The sequence below is a fragment of the Platichthys flesus genome, chromosome 16 (genome assembly GCF_949316205.1).
Source record: "Platichthys flesus chromosome 16, fPlaFle2.1, whole genome shotgun sequence".
NCBI lineage: Eukaryota > Metazoa > Chordata > Actinopteri > Pleuronectiformes > Pleuronectidae > Platichthys > Platichthys flesus.
Genome location: NC_084960.1, coordinates 1,815,926 through 1,830,653, shown reverse-complemented (window position 1 = coordinate 1,830,653; position 14,728 = coordinate 1,815,926). Strand labels below are relative to the sequence as shown.

At 50.3% G+C, this 14,728-nt stretch overlaps 1 protein-coding gene across 2 annotated transcripts; it reads right to left on the bottom strand.

The window, feature by feature from the left end:
* Nucleotides 1-4,701: 4,701 nt before the first annotated feature.
* Nucleotides 4,702-14,350, bottom strand: nfil3-2 (nuclear factor, interleukin 3 regulated, member 2). 2 transcript variants are annotated; one of them, XM_062408449.1, is made up of 2 exons: nucleotides 13,989-14,350; nucleotides 4,702-8,519 (listed from the first exon to the last, which is right to left on the bottom strand). In XM_062408449.1, the coding sequence occupies exon 2, from the start codon at nucleotides 8,331-8,333 to the stop codon at nucleotides 6,603-6,605; it is 1,731 nt and encodes a 576-aa protein (XP_062264433.1). In that variant the 5' UTR covers nucleotides 8,334-8,519; nucleotides 13,989-14,350; the 3' UTR covers nucleotides 4,702-6,602. The 2 variants fall into 2 exon arrangements, with proteins under 2 accessions (XP_062264433.1, XP_062264434.1); XM_062408450.1 differs by lacking the exon at nucleotides 13,989-14,350 and adding an exon at nucleotides 12,641-12,929.
* Nucleotides 14,351-14,728: the final 378 nt, after the last annotated feature.

Below are 14,728 nucleotides of genomic sequence, written 5' to 3'. Positions count from 1 at the left end.
GGTAATTTGCAGTGAATGAACCCTCCCCTTGCACACAGGCACACAGACACACACACAGACACACACAGACACACACAGACACACACTGCGGGCCCTGTGACCAAGCGCTCCGAGTGAAAACAAACATCTCACCCTGCCTGGATCCCACAGCAACACAGGCAGTTACTCAACTGAACTTCAACTACAGGCAGCAGGTTGTGTAGTAGTTGTGTAATAATACCTTCTCAACATATATCACAGTATTGGTGGATCCTGGGTGTTACACACTGCTGCTGCCAAGTCAAACACAAAACATAACACAACTCAGAGGGTAGGATTTTTAACAACCCAGGTGTTTTTCTCCACTTCTTCCTTGTTGTTGGAGAGACACCGGCTCGGGCTCTTTTCCTCTGAACGTTACAGGAAGCCTCTCCTGCTTCCCTGGTGTTTTAATACTTATTACACATTACCAGTAAAAGCTTCCTTGTGGTGTCTGATAAGCCGTCAATATAAAAAGTTAATATGTGGACGAGATTAGTCGGTTGTGACTCGTTGTTGTGTTACTCATCTCCTCCAGCAGCAACAACACACTCAGCTCAGGACCAATGATTAACAGGGACAGTTTTCTTTAGCAGAGTTTTGCATAACACAATATAAACACATTTTTCCTCAATTTTATCTTTGTGCCATATGACAAAAAACAGCGTGACAAAGTTTTAAAAGTTCTTTAAATCATGTTCTTGAAAACAATCCCTGTGCCCTTGAGCGTTATCAGTTTGAATCCTCTTCACTTTCACACACTCACATACATTGGGCTGCTCTAATAATATCCTGTGTCCTCTACATGTAAACACTCGTATCTTTGTAAAATACAGAATTGAACTGAATAACAGCCGTGAGCAGAGAGACACCAGGGTCAGCTAATGTGGGTTGTTTTCTTCTGGAAGGGGGTTGATGTGATGAGCAGTTTGTGAGCGTCTACATCATAGGTTCTAATCTCCATTTTAACATCTCTAAGAGTGTATCTGGGAAAACGACCTGTTTCTCATTCCTGGACTTCTGGTCTCGGCCCTTGTGTCTGTCTGTGTCTGTCTGTGTCTGTCTGTGTCTGTCTGTGTCTGTCTGTGTCTGTCTCACTCCGTCCCCGGTGTCCCTGCTGTGATTCTTCACACCTGATGACAGAGCCAGTTGGCGTCCGGCGCATCATGACTCTGGACGGCTCTGGAGAGAGGGGGGGGGGGGGGGGGGGTAAGCTGCTGCTGATGAATGCACAAACAACAGGATTTGTGGTATTTGCGTCGCCCCCCCACCTCTTACATCACTTCTGTGAGTTAAACCACTGTTTTGGCAGGGAGGTGCAGGTGGGGCTGTGTGTGTGTGTGTGTGTCTGTGTGTGTGTGTGTGTGTTGGGTGGGGCCACAGTGCAGTGGTATGCTGAGCAGATTAATATTCCGTTTTCCCCTCCCCTCTGGCTGCAGTTAGCCGACGGCCTTGTGGTCCTACAGGAAGGAAGCCCGTGGGGTGACTGACACAGACGACTCTTTGTTTTCACTCGCTGCAATGGGTTCTCACCTCCTACCCCCTACCCCCCCACCCTGAGTCCTCTGGGCCTCCAGCATCACTCATCCTCTGTCTCCAGGCTGGTTATTACAGAATCACCTGCTTTTCTCTCCGGCTACAACCACACAACACAGTTTTTTTGGGTTTGAAAACGCACAAAAACGTAGTTGTATGGATGGACGACACCCGGCGGCACTGCAGGTTGTAGAAGTGTTGAGATGTTTGTTGATGTCAGAGGAAGTGACTCATATGAATCAGTGATTACTGGGTCAGTGGTTAAGGATTAACTTCTTCGTTGGAAGAGTCGAGTTTTGTTCTTTTCTTTTCTCCGGCTGCTCCCGTTTCTTATCACATGGTGTTGCACAACAGACACACACACACACACACACACACACACACACACACACGCAAACAGACACACATATATTAACCCACATTAAAAATAATGAGTCAACTTGTTGAGCAGATCAGACAACACACACACATCTCTTACATCTGCTTCAGTCGCACTTGTCGGCCTGCACTTGAGGCTGATGGCCAATGAGATATTCAGTGTGTGTGTGTGTGTGTGTGTGTGTGTGTGTGTGTGTGTATGCATGACCCAGAGAGTTTGTGTAGCACCGTGGAGGGGGCAGGCGGGGGGGTGGAAAGCTAAATCGGGGCCAGGCCACTCCCTGCCTCACTCAGCCGCCTCAGACCAGTTTCTAATGAGGCTGAACGACTGTCATCCACCTCGTTCCCACTGCTCCACCTTCACATGCATATCTTTTTACCTGCTTTTGCACAATTATGATTCATGGTGTTTATTCAACAATGACAATATTTGATCGGCTGGTTAATCCGACCCTGAGATGAAGACTCCCATTGTGAGACACTGACCCTGTTGGGAAATGTGCCGTCAGGGTTTTCTAAATCATAAACTGAGTCAACAGCCGCGTGGTGAAAACCGTGTGTCTCAACACTCGCTGCACATGAACTGCACTATTGTGTGTGCAGGTTTGTTTGTTTGGGAGTTCAGTGACACAAACGTAGTTGTGTGTTTGCAGCTGTACAGTGTGAAGACAGCGGATTCTTCGTTGTGTTACCTACGTGTGACCTGAGTTCAGATTCACGAATCCCTGGAACCTGCCTGTGTAGTGTGTCATTCTGGAAAGCACCCAGCTCCCTGCAGTCCTGGACTCCCTCCTGCTACCTTCTCCTCCTGCTCTTTCATCCCTCTCTCCTTACCCTCCACACCCCCCCACCCCCAGCCTTGTTTCTTGCTCCACTCGCCCTTTTCCACAGGACGAGGAACCAGGTAACACAAGAGTCCTGTTTCTCAGAGCATCTCTGCCTACAGACACAAACAAGAGTGACAGGGATTGAGCCATAACCTTCATCGATCCGTCCATCTGCACACTCCCCCTGCTCGCTCCCTCTCTCTCCCTCTCTCTCTCTCTCTCTCTGTTGCCCACCCCTGCACGCTGACCTACTTTCCCCTCGTCCTGTTTGTGCGAGCTCCAGTGCAGCAGCCCCTCGAGTCAAATCAGGAAAACAGTGGACGCAGCAAATTGCCACCGGACACTTTGCAGTTCCTCGCAGGGGCAGTGTCACCTTGGTGCGATCCCATGGGTGTAGAGTCGGGGGGGCTGGGGGGGGGGGGGGGCTGGTGTGAGGAGTTCCCTGTTTACTGAACACCTACGGAAAAGTCAAAACGGCTCTGTGGACAGCAGTGTGCTTTGTGTGTGTGTGGTTGTGTGTGACTGGGAGCATTGTGAAGGGCATTGGTGTGTCAGCCTCAAAGAGTTGCTTTGTTTGCAGTCTTGGATTAAGTTAGAGCACTGGGTCACCCCCCCCCCTCCCCCCTCCCCCCTTTGCCCTTTATGTTGTTATGAACATGACCCCATTCCTACTTTACGAGCAGGAACAGGAAAACAGTGATTTGAGTGTCATTATAAGTGATTACTGCATAACTGATCTTGTTTTAGAGGCTGGTTGTGTAATAAATCCATTAATAGCTCTCTTTATATTCACTGTTTTCATTCTGTGATGCACTAACACTGTTATGTTTTGCAATTAAAGTTATAAGATGTTAATATAAATGACCCGATGTCATCTATCTGTTCCACGTTATTCATACACCAGCTGTGTTCTCCTCCTGATCTCTGGCACCGTGCAGCCTCTGGGTCCGGACTCTGATTTGAAAACACAGCCGCCTTTTATGTGTCGGTGCAAAGAATGCGCTGGCTCCTGTTCAGGAGGTGGACGGTTGAGCTGCAGCCGTCAGGGGCTCAGACCGGCTCTGCCCCGGCTCTGCCCCGGCTTTTTCCTGCACATCACGCCGCGCTTACGCCCTCACTTCAGCTCCTCGCCGTTTAGTCCAGCTCCAGCTGCCCCTCTGCTATAAACATGCAGGATTCCAGTCAGGGTTGCTGGTCCTACGCCAGTGTGTCTCTGCAGAATGAGGTCATGTTCCAGAGTTTTGTACTCATGTTGATGTGGGGTGTGTCAGAACAGAGGTTTACACACGAGTCTCTAACACTGAGGCTGTTATACGTTGTGTAAACCTGAACGAGGGCTTCCAGGTAACGTCAATGCAACATTCATTTCGCACAAAGCTTGTGTGTGTGTGTGTGTTAGAAGTCGACCGGTTGTTGCGTCAGACGGGCTCTCCGGCCCCAGAGGGCAAAGTGTGTCAGTGTGTCAGTCCTCTCCTCTCGGTGCAGATTAGCTGCTGAAGCCTCAAAGAATGAGTCGCTCATTGGGACATGTGACCTGTCTGCAAGGCCACCTGTGACCAATAGGAGCAGGGCGTGCCGGTCGAGCTTCACCTGCGTCCTTATCCACAAATCCAGAGGTCACAAGTGTGTGAAGCTCAAAGATTCGGAAGACCTCTTGAATTGTTACGGTTTGAAGGAAAAGTAGAATGTAGGTATGTGTGGTTTGAGTAAACTGGGACTGACCCAGTTAAATTCTGCATTTTACGATAATACAGCTGAAACAAGATATTAAATGATTAATCTGTGACTCCAAAAACGATCCTTTATGGATTTATCATTGGACAAAATTAAATAACGCCTCAGTGTGAGTGTGAGTCTGCCTTGAGACGTGTGTGTGTGTGTGCTTGTGTTTCATTGTGTGCTGCACCACACTGGTGAAAAGAACCGAGGAACAAACAGGCTCTTGTCGTGATATGTTGAAAGGGCAACAATCTTTTTTTTTATTTTGTTTTTTTCAGATCTTGAAATGCTCCCATCTTCCACAGTGAACATTAGTGTCTTTACATACATGTCAAAGGGAAGCGATGGTAATGACCAACCAGACCAACCACCATCTCTAAACACCACACTAACCTTGTTTCATTCATATTTTATCATAGAACCATCAGCAAAACCACAAACATTACTGATTAATACACACTGAAAGAGGGGGGGGGGGGGGGTGAGGCAAACACAAGTCATCACAGTCGATAGGAGGAAAGACACCAGATAGAAAACAGAACAACACCTCGATGAAAAAAGAGGATATAAAAACCAATGAAATAAACATTACAGTTGATCGAGGGGGAGGGAACTTTACATTTATACACAAGCACCAAAAAGCCAAACATGGTACACAGACGCTTTATTTAAACTGGGGATGAATCACCTCTGAAAGGAGTAATGGAGGCACAGGGGAAAACGAGGGGAGTCTCCACCAATCACAGCTCAGGTTAGTTTTAGGGGGTTAGAATCGTTTTGGTATTTCGTCGGCTTCTATTTCTCAATAACTCAATTATCTGGGATCGTGTGTGAGCTCAATTCTCTGTTTGTGAATGTACAGTAGGTTTGGAAGGTTTTAAAAAAAAGAGGAACTCAGTCTGAACTCAGTGAACCGTAGTTTACAAGTTCACACAGACTTGACCCCCCCCCCCCCCCCCTGCGTCTCAAAAGGTCTGTACACATTCTCCGTCTATGTCCTCGTGGGCTTTTCTACAGTGAGATGGGAGAACAGGGAAATAAATACACTGGGCCAGTAAATGGTAACAACAACAACAACAACAACAACAAGATATGGTTGATAAAGCTCAAAAAAAGTCAAGGCTCAGAGCCTGCAGCTGGTGAAGTCCACCGAATATTTAAAGGCTGGTTAAAGGTTAAGAAATCCAAACATTTTAATGAGGAAACAACGTGTTCTCCATTCAGTGCTGTGGGCGCTCCAGACTGGACGGCCATTTCTGTGTAAACAGGGCGTTATCGAGTGATTAATGCTAAAGCTCGACAATCAAGAGGCATCTTTAATTTGAACGGGTCCTGTGGCGACAGCAGACACGTGGCTGGACACTGATTCTCATCAGGATGGTCACTTTCACAAACATCCTGTTGTTCCACTGCAGGTCTGTCGTGTGTTTTTGTTGGATTTGTATTCAAATTTCTTTTTGTAAAATATATATTTATAATAGATACATATATTCATATATCACAGTCATATACAAACCAAGTGCTTAGAAAATAAAGGCGAAGGCGATCTTTCGTGACAGAATGGAGATGGTCGGGGGGGAACGGGTCGGTAGAGGTAGGGTCCGGGAGGAGGCATGGAACTCAGAGTTTGTAGTGTTGGTGCTTCTTTGGTCGAGGGGGTGTCCCCAGTGTACGTTTGCATTGCATTGTGTTTAAGGCAGATGCCATACATGTGTATGTTAGTCTACAGTCAGGTACCAGATTCATAGTACTGATAAAGCTCAAAACGGTGCTTTCCCACATTCTTGTTAGTAATTGATTGAAATGTGCTTTTGCTGATGTTTTTCTACTAATGACAAAAGTAGAAAAGCAGGAAGTTCCATTCCTCCTCTCATCGCTTAAACAAAAGTGCTCTTGTAAGTATGGAGAGGATGTAAGAAATGACAAATCTGTACAATATATACACACATGTTACAGCCCCACGAGATGTCCAGCCTGTTTGGTGACGTCGGGGTTTAGGAAAGTGGACAAAGCCCAGCTTCTTGTCCCAGGGGCTCAAGGAGGGGGTTTGATTAAAGGGCAAAGGCATGATGGCAGGGTGATTCCTCGAGAGGAAGTTCTGTCTCTTGTGAGAGTCGATGTCCCTTAATCTCGTCTCTTGTTCCGTCGTCCACTCGCCTCCGTTGTCCCGCTCTCCTGCCCGGATGCCACCTGCTTACAGACGCCACCTGCAATGTCCTGTGGTGCAGTGAGGGAGAAGTAGGGATGCTGGGGCAGGGGGGGTGGTGTGGCGGAGGGAGGCGTGGTCGGGGACTCCTGGCCGGAGCCGGTGCTCATCGCCCGGTGTTTGAGTCTGAGTTTGTGGGGCAGCGCTGTGCCCTTCACCTCCCCCTGCGGATCCCGGCCCTGGGCCTGAGAGCAGCCATGGGAGGAGGGCAGGGGCGAGGCCGGCTGGTGGAGGCTGGGCAGGAGCTGGTTGTGGTAGCTGCCCGTGTCTGAGCAGGATGAGGAGGGGGAGTCATCGTCATCCGTGGAGGCCTCTTTGTCCGAGCTGCGGGGATCTCCATCGCTGGATGAAGTGTCCTTGCTGGAGGAGCTGGGGGGGCCTTGGTAGTAGGCCTCATCCCTGGGCCCGCCCTCGTAGGTGAGCACAGGCGGCTCCTCGTCCTGGGCACTGAGGTATGAATCTTGAGGCCGCTGGAGATGGTGGTACAGGTGGGACTGGTTGACCCCCTCGACGTGTTGGTGGAGGAGCTCGGCGGACGAATCGCTCTCCTGCTGGTGCTGCTGGTGCTGCTGGTGCTGCTGGGAAACCCGATACATCTGTCTCTCTGCAGGCTCGGTGCGGCTGTCTGAGAACTCGTACGATGGGGAGTCTAACGTCTTCCTCTCGAGCTGCTTCGTCACCTCTGCCAGGGTCTCTGTGGAGCTCACCGGCAGTCGACTGCTCGGCCTCTGCGCCGGCAGCAGGTCGGTGTCCACCGGGTAGGAGGCGCTGCTGGAGCCGTACAGGATGACGCTCCTCTGGGCAGCAGGCGGGTGAGGGGCTGCCTGGCTCACAGTGCTGATGGCAGGAACAGGCTCCTGCTGCTGAAGGAGCTGCTGCTGGCTGTGATACGCAGCCTCCAGCTCCTGAGAATGCTGCTGGATCTGGTGGTGAGTGGGTACAGAGGCCAGGCCGCGGTGGACGTTGAACATGATCTGGGTGGTGGTGCCGTTGGCGATGTCCATCTCCAGCCTGTCCCCTTCCTGTTTGATCTCGAAGGGGAGTGGCTCGGGGCTGTCCCTGGAGGAGCTGTCGGACATGTCGGACAGGGAACCACGCGGGGAGTACTTCACCAGCTGCCTGTGGCCCTCGCTGTGCCCTGACTGCTCTGTCTCCGAGGAATCTGACGTCATCATCATCTGAGAGCCGCTGGAGTAACCGCTGGAGTAGTACTGATTAGAGGAGGAGGAGGAGCCTCCGGTTCCTGTGGTGCTGCTCGCTCCGATCTGCTGGCTCTTCTCAATATACGAGGCGGTGCTGATGATGCCAAAGCGCAGCTTCAACTGGAGCAGCTCCGTCTTGAGCCGCACGTTCTCATCGTTCAGCGCAATCACGCGGTTCTCCAAAACCATGTCATTGAGACGCCGCTTCTCCCTGGAACGCTTGGCCGCCTCGTTGTTCTTGCGACGTTTCTCCCAGTAGGAGGCGTCCTTCTTCTCGTCAGAAATGAACTCTCGCTTTCGCCTGCAGCTCATGCTGGATTTGGGTTTCACGTGGCGCCCGAGGCGACCTGGAGACTCAGAGGGAAGTGAATCCTCATAACCGCTGAAGGTGTCGAGGCAGTTCAGGTTATCCGTTGAGTTCTTGAGTGCTGAAGTTAGATTTTCCATTCTTGTCTCGTGGGAGCCAGTTTGAACTGGAGCTTCAGCAAAGGAGACAAGAACCAGTTCGGTCCAAAGGTTCTAGATCGGTTTGGTGAAGGTTCGACTGAAGGGGAGTCGGTGGACCTCGGCGCTCTGGGTCTCGAACACCGTGCTCGTCTGTCCTCTCTTTGCAGAAGATTGTGAGATGAACGGCTGCAGAGACACAAACAGAAAGAAAAGATTAGAGCTGCTGCTCCATGATGCTTTAACAACTACGTCTTTTCAGTCACTTCTTCTGTTTTCCCTTCAACATGGGAACTGATCAAAGACACATTTCTCCATCTCGTTCCGGTGCTGATTTGACATGTCTGGCTTTCACTGACTGCTTCGCTCCTGGCAACCAATGAATGATGGCTACACCCCCCCGTCTGACCTTTTGACCCCGCTATTGATCTGCTCTGTCTGCAGCCTGCGACCCCCGACCCCCAGCCCGGCATGTTGACTTTTCTGATGTGACACGAGCACAGAGTTCATAGAATAGGAAACGTCTCCGTATAATATTTCAAACATGGCACCGCAGAAATTGCATTGGTCACATATGCTGAATGCACAAAGAGAGCGTATAGGAATCAGCCCCTTGGGATCCACCAGATTCCTGTTTGGAGCAGACAGACACAGGGTGAGTCAGAAGCTCGGCTCAATGAGGGGAAAGCACATCCAGAATCTGTGCAACCCCCATGTGTCCATCCCCAAAGGAATGCGGCAGCATTCTTCGCCAAAATAACCCTGCGCCGAATCAATGATGCAGAGTGAGCAGATAAGTAGACAAAGGCTGCAGCCGGAGCAGGTCAGGGATAAAGAAGCTGAGACTGGTGCTAGAGATTTGGAGGTGGGGAGGTGGGGAGGTGGGGCACTGACAAATGTAGGTCAAGGGCCCCTGGAAAGAAAGAAGGCGGGAGGCGGGACGTGGTGCAGGAATAACAAGGCCTGATAAAATTTGGGTTGCACAATCACATAACAATGAGGTTAAAAGCAGCAGGGGGCGCTGTTCAATGAGCTGAACAGGTGTGCTCTCAGTTTGCTGTTAGCATTACACCAACGAATGATTGTTCAGTGAGACGCTGCCACAGCCGCAAGCGAAGTTAATACAAATCTTTGTCACCAATGATGACAAGAGCAGATGTAATTCATTTAGAAGACGCTACAGAAAATGTTGAATGGCCTCAGGTCAAATATCACGAGGTTCAACCTTCCTAGAGAAGTAATCAGAATAAAGAGGAACAGTAGATCCCATTCATTCAACCAGTGCAAGTAAGTGAGTGTTAGTGTTAGGGAGGATAAACTGCATGAGCAGCATTATATTGTCTGAGTTTGTAATCTCGTAATCTGGAAAGATGTTTACATTGGTTCTTCCTCCGCTCCTCTCCAGGATCTGACTCCATTACGTAATGAAACAGGCGTATCCTCAAACGGAAAATGGATTCGGGTCAATTAATTATAATACTTTTAATCTAAGATCGCCACTACATTGCCATCATCTTCTTTAGAGATACAGATGCTGCTGTCTGAATTTCCTCCTCCGCTCGGCTGAATGGTTTGAGGTTGAGACAGAGAAAGAACGAGGGACTGGGACACTTCTTCTCATCGTGTCCCACTGACCCAGAAACTGTGGACGACTGCTCTCTGTAAACACACGTCTCGCTGCCTCCTACTGTACGGCTCGCCGGAATATAGGTCAGCCCGAGCTGCGAGGAGGTGAGGCAGCGAGGGAGAGAGAGAGACAGAAAGAGACGGGATGAGGCGTGGAAAAAATAGAGCGTTGTCTAAATATAGATGAAGGTGAGAGCAAGTGGAGCGGAGACAAAGAAAAGGAGAGAATCAACGAGGGAGAGTTAAAACAAAGAAAGGGAAGGAGATGAGATTACACTGTAGAGGGGGGGGGGGGGGCAGTGGCGATTGCGACAATGTTGGTATTGCATCAATAGAAGGAATGTGTTGCCCAGAGCAACACAAAGGGGCAGATAGAGGAGGCAGCGAGTCGTGTCAGACGCTCTCTCTCTCGCTGACGCTCTATGAACCGTGAGAAAACAAGGTTCTGTAACAAAAGCAGCGGGATTGACCTCAGAACTATCTCTCCTGCAGCCGGGACGAGCGAGACACACAAGCAGACTCTGGTGTTTAATTAACCCACAGCTTTAGGCTCTGGCTCCCCCCCCCCCCACCCTTGGCTGATCAACCATGTGAATGAGCCAGAATCACACACATCCACAGGGTGTGTTGTGATTCTGCTCTCACAGCTCGGGCTGCTGTAATTCTTCTCGCTTATCCTCTTTGTGAGTGAAAACGAGGATAGATCCAGGTTGTCCTCAGACGATTAGAGCCTTGACCTAGATTACTCTTTCCAGTCTGTCGTGTATTCTTCACGTGTCATCACTGGGCCTCTGTGGCACTTGTGGAATGATAGCAGCGTGAAGGAATCCAGCTTGCACTCGCTCGCACGGCCGCAGGAGTCTAAATGTGGCAGGGAGCTCTGGAAACAGTGGCCCGGGTTCAAACCCGCTGCACATGTTTTCTGTGGAGCAATTTCAGGAAATGGGAGCAGGTCTGAAATAAAGGGGGGGGGGGTGGCTTCAGAGAAAAAGGGGAATTATGAAACTGTTGTCCCCCCCTCCTCCACCTCCTGGGAAGAATGCAATGTTTGGCACGTGGTGCAGGGTTGGGGGGGGTCATGGGTGGGGTCTGCTTGAAATCCAAATGGGGACTGACTACCTTCTGAAGAAAGAGAGGTAAATTCAAGGAAGAAGGGAGGGGGGGGGGGCACATGCCCACAAGGCGGAGTCCTATCCCAGCGAGATCCTTGTTCCACGAACACTCAGCCATATCAGCCCTCTCTCTCTGGAAAAGGGGAAAGAGGGCGAGTGACTCAGTCCATGTGTTGCTCCAGTCACATGCGCTGCCCTGGTCGACTCGAAGCTGTAATTCTCCTCTTCTGGCTCCAGACCACAGCCCGGCCCTCTTCTGTCCTCCTCTTACATGTGCCAGGAAACCCCGAGAAAGTAAAGAGGCCACATAAGTGGGACAGGATGGAAACGGCTGCGTGCCTCTGACCATGAACTCCTGGTTTTTATTTTCAGTGGAGCTGGACTGGGGAGGGGGGGGTGGGGGGGGGGGGGGGGGGCTTTAGCTAACCTCAGAGCAGTTGCCTCCACAGGCCACAGCAGTGACGCAATCCTCTGCTGGTGACTCCTGAGAGTTTATGTTTGCTCGCTTTCAATTCCTGTTATTTTATCCAATCTGTATCTTATTGTTCTGCCTCAGTTTCTTTGTTATGGCTGGAAGAAGATTTATTTTGGTGGAGTTTTGATTCCACCTCCCCGGCCTCGTCCCCCTCCCACGGGGCTGATGTGACCTACATTCATCGCTGGCACAGAGACCCAGTGTGCGCGCCAGCCGCTCCGCAGCAGAGATCAGCGCTGCACGGCCCCAGACGACGGGTTTCCGCCGGTTGCATAATCTGCCCCTTCTCTAATCCATTTTCATTATCTAATTCATTTATTATGCAACCTCCATAGCCTCTCCAGCGCAGCCTATAGGTTGTGTAGACGCGGCGTGCGCAACTCCGTACAATGCGTAAAAATGCTGCCAGTCGTGTCCTCTGAGCAGAGTCACACTGTCCGGACTGTCACAACACGATATGAAATATGTTCACGCTGCTGCTGCGTGAGAATACTGTGATATAAACGTTATAGAATTAAAACGTGCCATTTACGGAAAGCTGAGGGAGAGAGAGAGGGAGACGGGGACGAGCCACGTGCTGCGCGTAAAGCACAAAAGCCGGTGATGAGAATAAAGACGAGGATGAGTTCTCTATTCAAAACAGTGAAACATCACATAAAAACCCAGAGAGTTAATCTGAGTTATGTCCCTGAGCCACAGACTTCAGACACGGAACAACCCCTCAAGTTCAATTACAGACCATAATGTTAGATTCTGTCTTTGTGTGAAAACCCTGGACACGGAATCACACATCGTTCACATAGCGACACATCGTGAGATCCACGTTACCCCGCGTGCCTCCTTTGTTGCCCTGTCTAACAAATCGTCCTCATGCATATTTAATCAGAGCCTCAGTCATCCGAGGAGACTGCGTGGAATCCGGCTGTGCCATGAAATTCACCCGCTGTCTCAGAAAAGATCGAATCCCGGCGTCCTCGTGCTCCCGGGGCATTGGGACGAACACAATCTAGGTTTTCAAGGCAGTGAACAGTCCCGCGAACTCTCACTAGAACACATCTGACCCACATTGGATCCAGATGTTCTGATCCGCACCTCACCTCCTTCACCGGAGCGTGTCGACGCCGCCAGGCTCCATCCTCTCTGCTGCTGGCTCCGTCTGTATTCCGAGATTCACCCACACGCACCACACACAGACACTGAGCGTCCACACGCAGACACGGGACGGATGCTGGATCCTCGGTCGCTGCTGGCGGTTCTGTGCGCTGCGCTCCTTCACACTGCGCGGCTGCGAACGGGTTAACGCCTGAGGGCTGCACAGCCGCGGTAACCTTTACTGGAGCTGCTCCACGTGACGCGCACAAGTGGGTCCTCGGAGTTTGCATGGGATTTTTCTCCACTTGTCTGCATGGACTAGCCTAGTACCCCCCCCCCCCCCCCCCCCCCCCAACACGGAGCCAAGTAGGAGTGAGTCACCGTCTGGAGCCTCCGCAGCACCGACACACACAGAACTGACTGAACAGCACAGGGAACGTTTCCTTCAGCTTCAAAGAGGAATCATAATCAAAATTGCCCAAAATAAAAAACGCACATTTACCTTAATTTATTTTTAGAAAATAATGTATCTATACTACTGGTTATAATAATAACGTAATATTAAAATTAATGCTCATATTATTATTAATATTGAAACCACATCTGCTAATAATAGACACAGCCCAAATACCTGCACACTTGATTTGTGTAATAGCGAAAATTGCCCAAAACAAGATCAGCACATATTCTGCCAGCAAATATTTTCGTAATAATATACTACTACTACTACTACTATTACTACCACTACTACTACTACTAGTAAAACTGATATTACAACTACATATAATAGAATCAGCACACATACCTGCACACTAGCTTAATAATAATAATGATATTATTAATAATAATAAGCACATTACAATAAACCTGCACACTGTCTTTATGTCAGGTGGCATTAAGCAGGTGCGTAAGAATCGACCCCGGGACTAAGGGCCCCCCCCCAGTGGCCCCGAGCAGCCGCACAACAAACTGTGATGTAAACCCGAGTTACGTGCACCAGCCTCCAGCGGCGCGGATGTGTTGACCCGGCCTCATTACAACCGTGGCACCGCTCCAACGCACATCCACATTCGCCTCTGTGCGTTTCCACCGCACCTCTTTATTCTCACACACACACACACACCCCAACACACACACACTCTCCCACAGACCCACCACGATGCGGCTGAAGACACAGCTTCGCTTTGACATTGAGGAAAAACGCACCAAAACAAACCCTCATGGCGCAGGAGCGCAACTTAACACGCACCAACAAAAACCTGTCCTAAGAGCGTGCGTCTCCTGGACGTGACCGGGCATCGAACATGAAGCCACTGACGCAGTTGTTTCAAAATAGCAGCTGCACGAACTCACCTCTTAGCCTCAGGATCCTTGAAAGTGTCCGGACAGTCGAGTCCAACAATCCGCGTTGCGCACCGGCCGCTGCTTTCACTCTCTCTCTCTCGCTCTCTCTCTCTCACGCACCCGCTCCAAACGCCAGTCGTGCAGGTTTATGCGCGTGTGGAGTCGGTGCCGCGTGTTTCCAGTGCGCGCCTCATGTCATGTTTGCTCCTAGTCCTCCCTCTGCGTCTCCTGCTCCTCTCCTTCGCTCGCCGAGTCTCTAAATCTATGTTAGTAGGTCAGTCGTTGCATAACAGGACGCTTTGGGTGCCTCGTCACGTTTTTTGTTTCTCTCTCGGCTTTGCCCCCTCTCTCTCTCTCTCTCTCTCTCTCTCTCTCTCTCTCTCTCTTACTCTCTCCCTCCTCGCCTTCAAATCCTGTTGCAGGAGGGGAGACGCAGGGGGAGGAGAGAGAGGGGGGGGGGGGGGGGGTGGGAGGGACCACAGCCCCTGAGCCAGTCCCAGTCACATCAAGGCCATTGATAACCATGAAAGAGGTTACAGCATAAAACAACATGAAAACAGATAAGAGAAGTGGGGAAAACACAGAAACCGGCCGAGCCGACAAACAGAGAGAGAGAGAATCTGTTGTTTTCTCAGCTGCAGCTGTGAACCGAGCAGATGTGACCTTCTGTGTGAGGTCCGACGGTTTCATGTGTGTTTCCTTTGGCCTCGAGACGGAGGAAGAGTTTCAGGGAAATCCCTCAGATTGCT

Excerpts from the sequence above, each read along its gene's own strand:
- nfil3-2 (XM_062408449.1), bottom strand. The coding sequence starts at position 8,333 with ATGGAAAATCTAACTTCAGCACTCAAGAACTCAACGGATAACCTGAAC.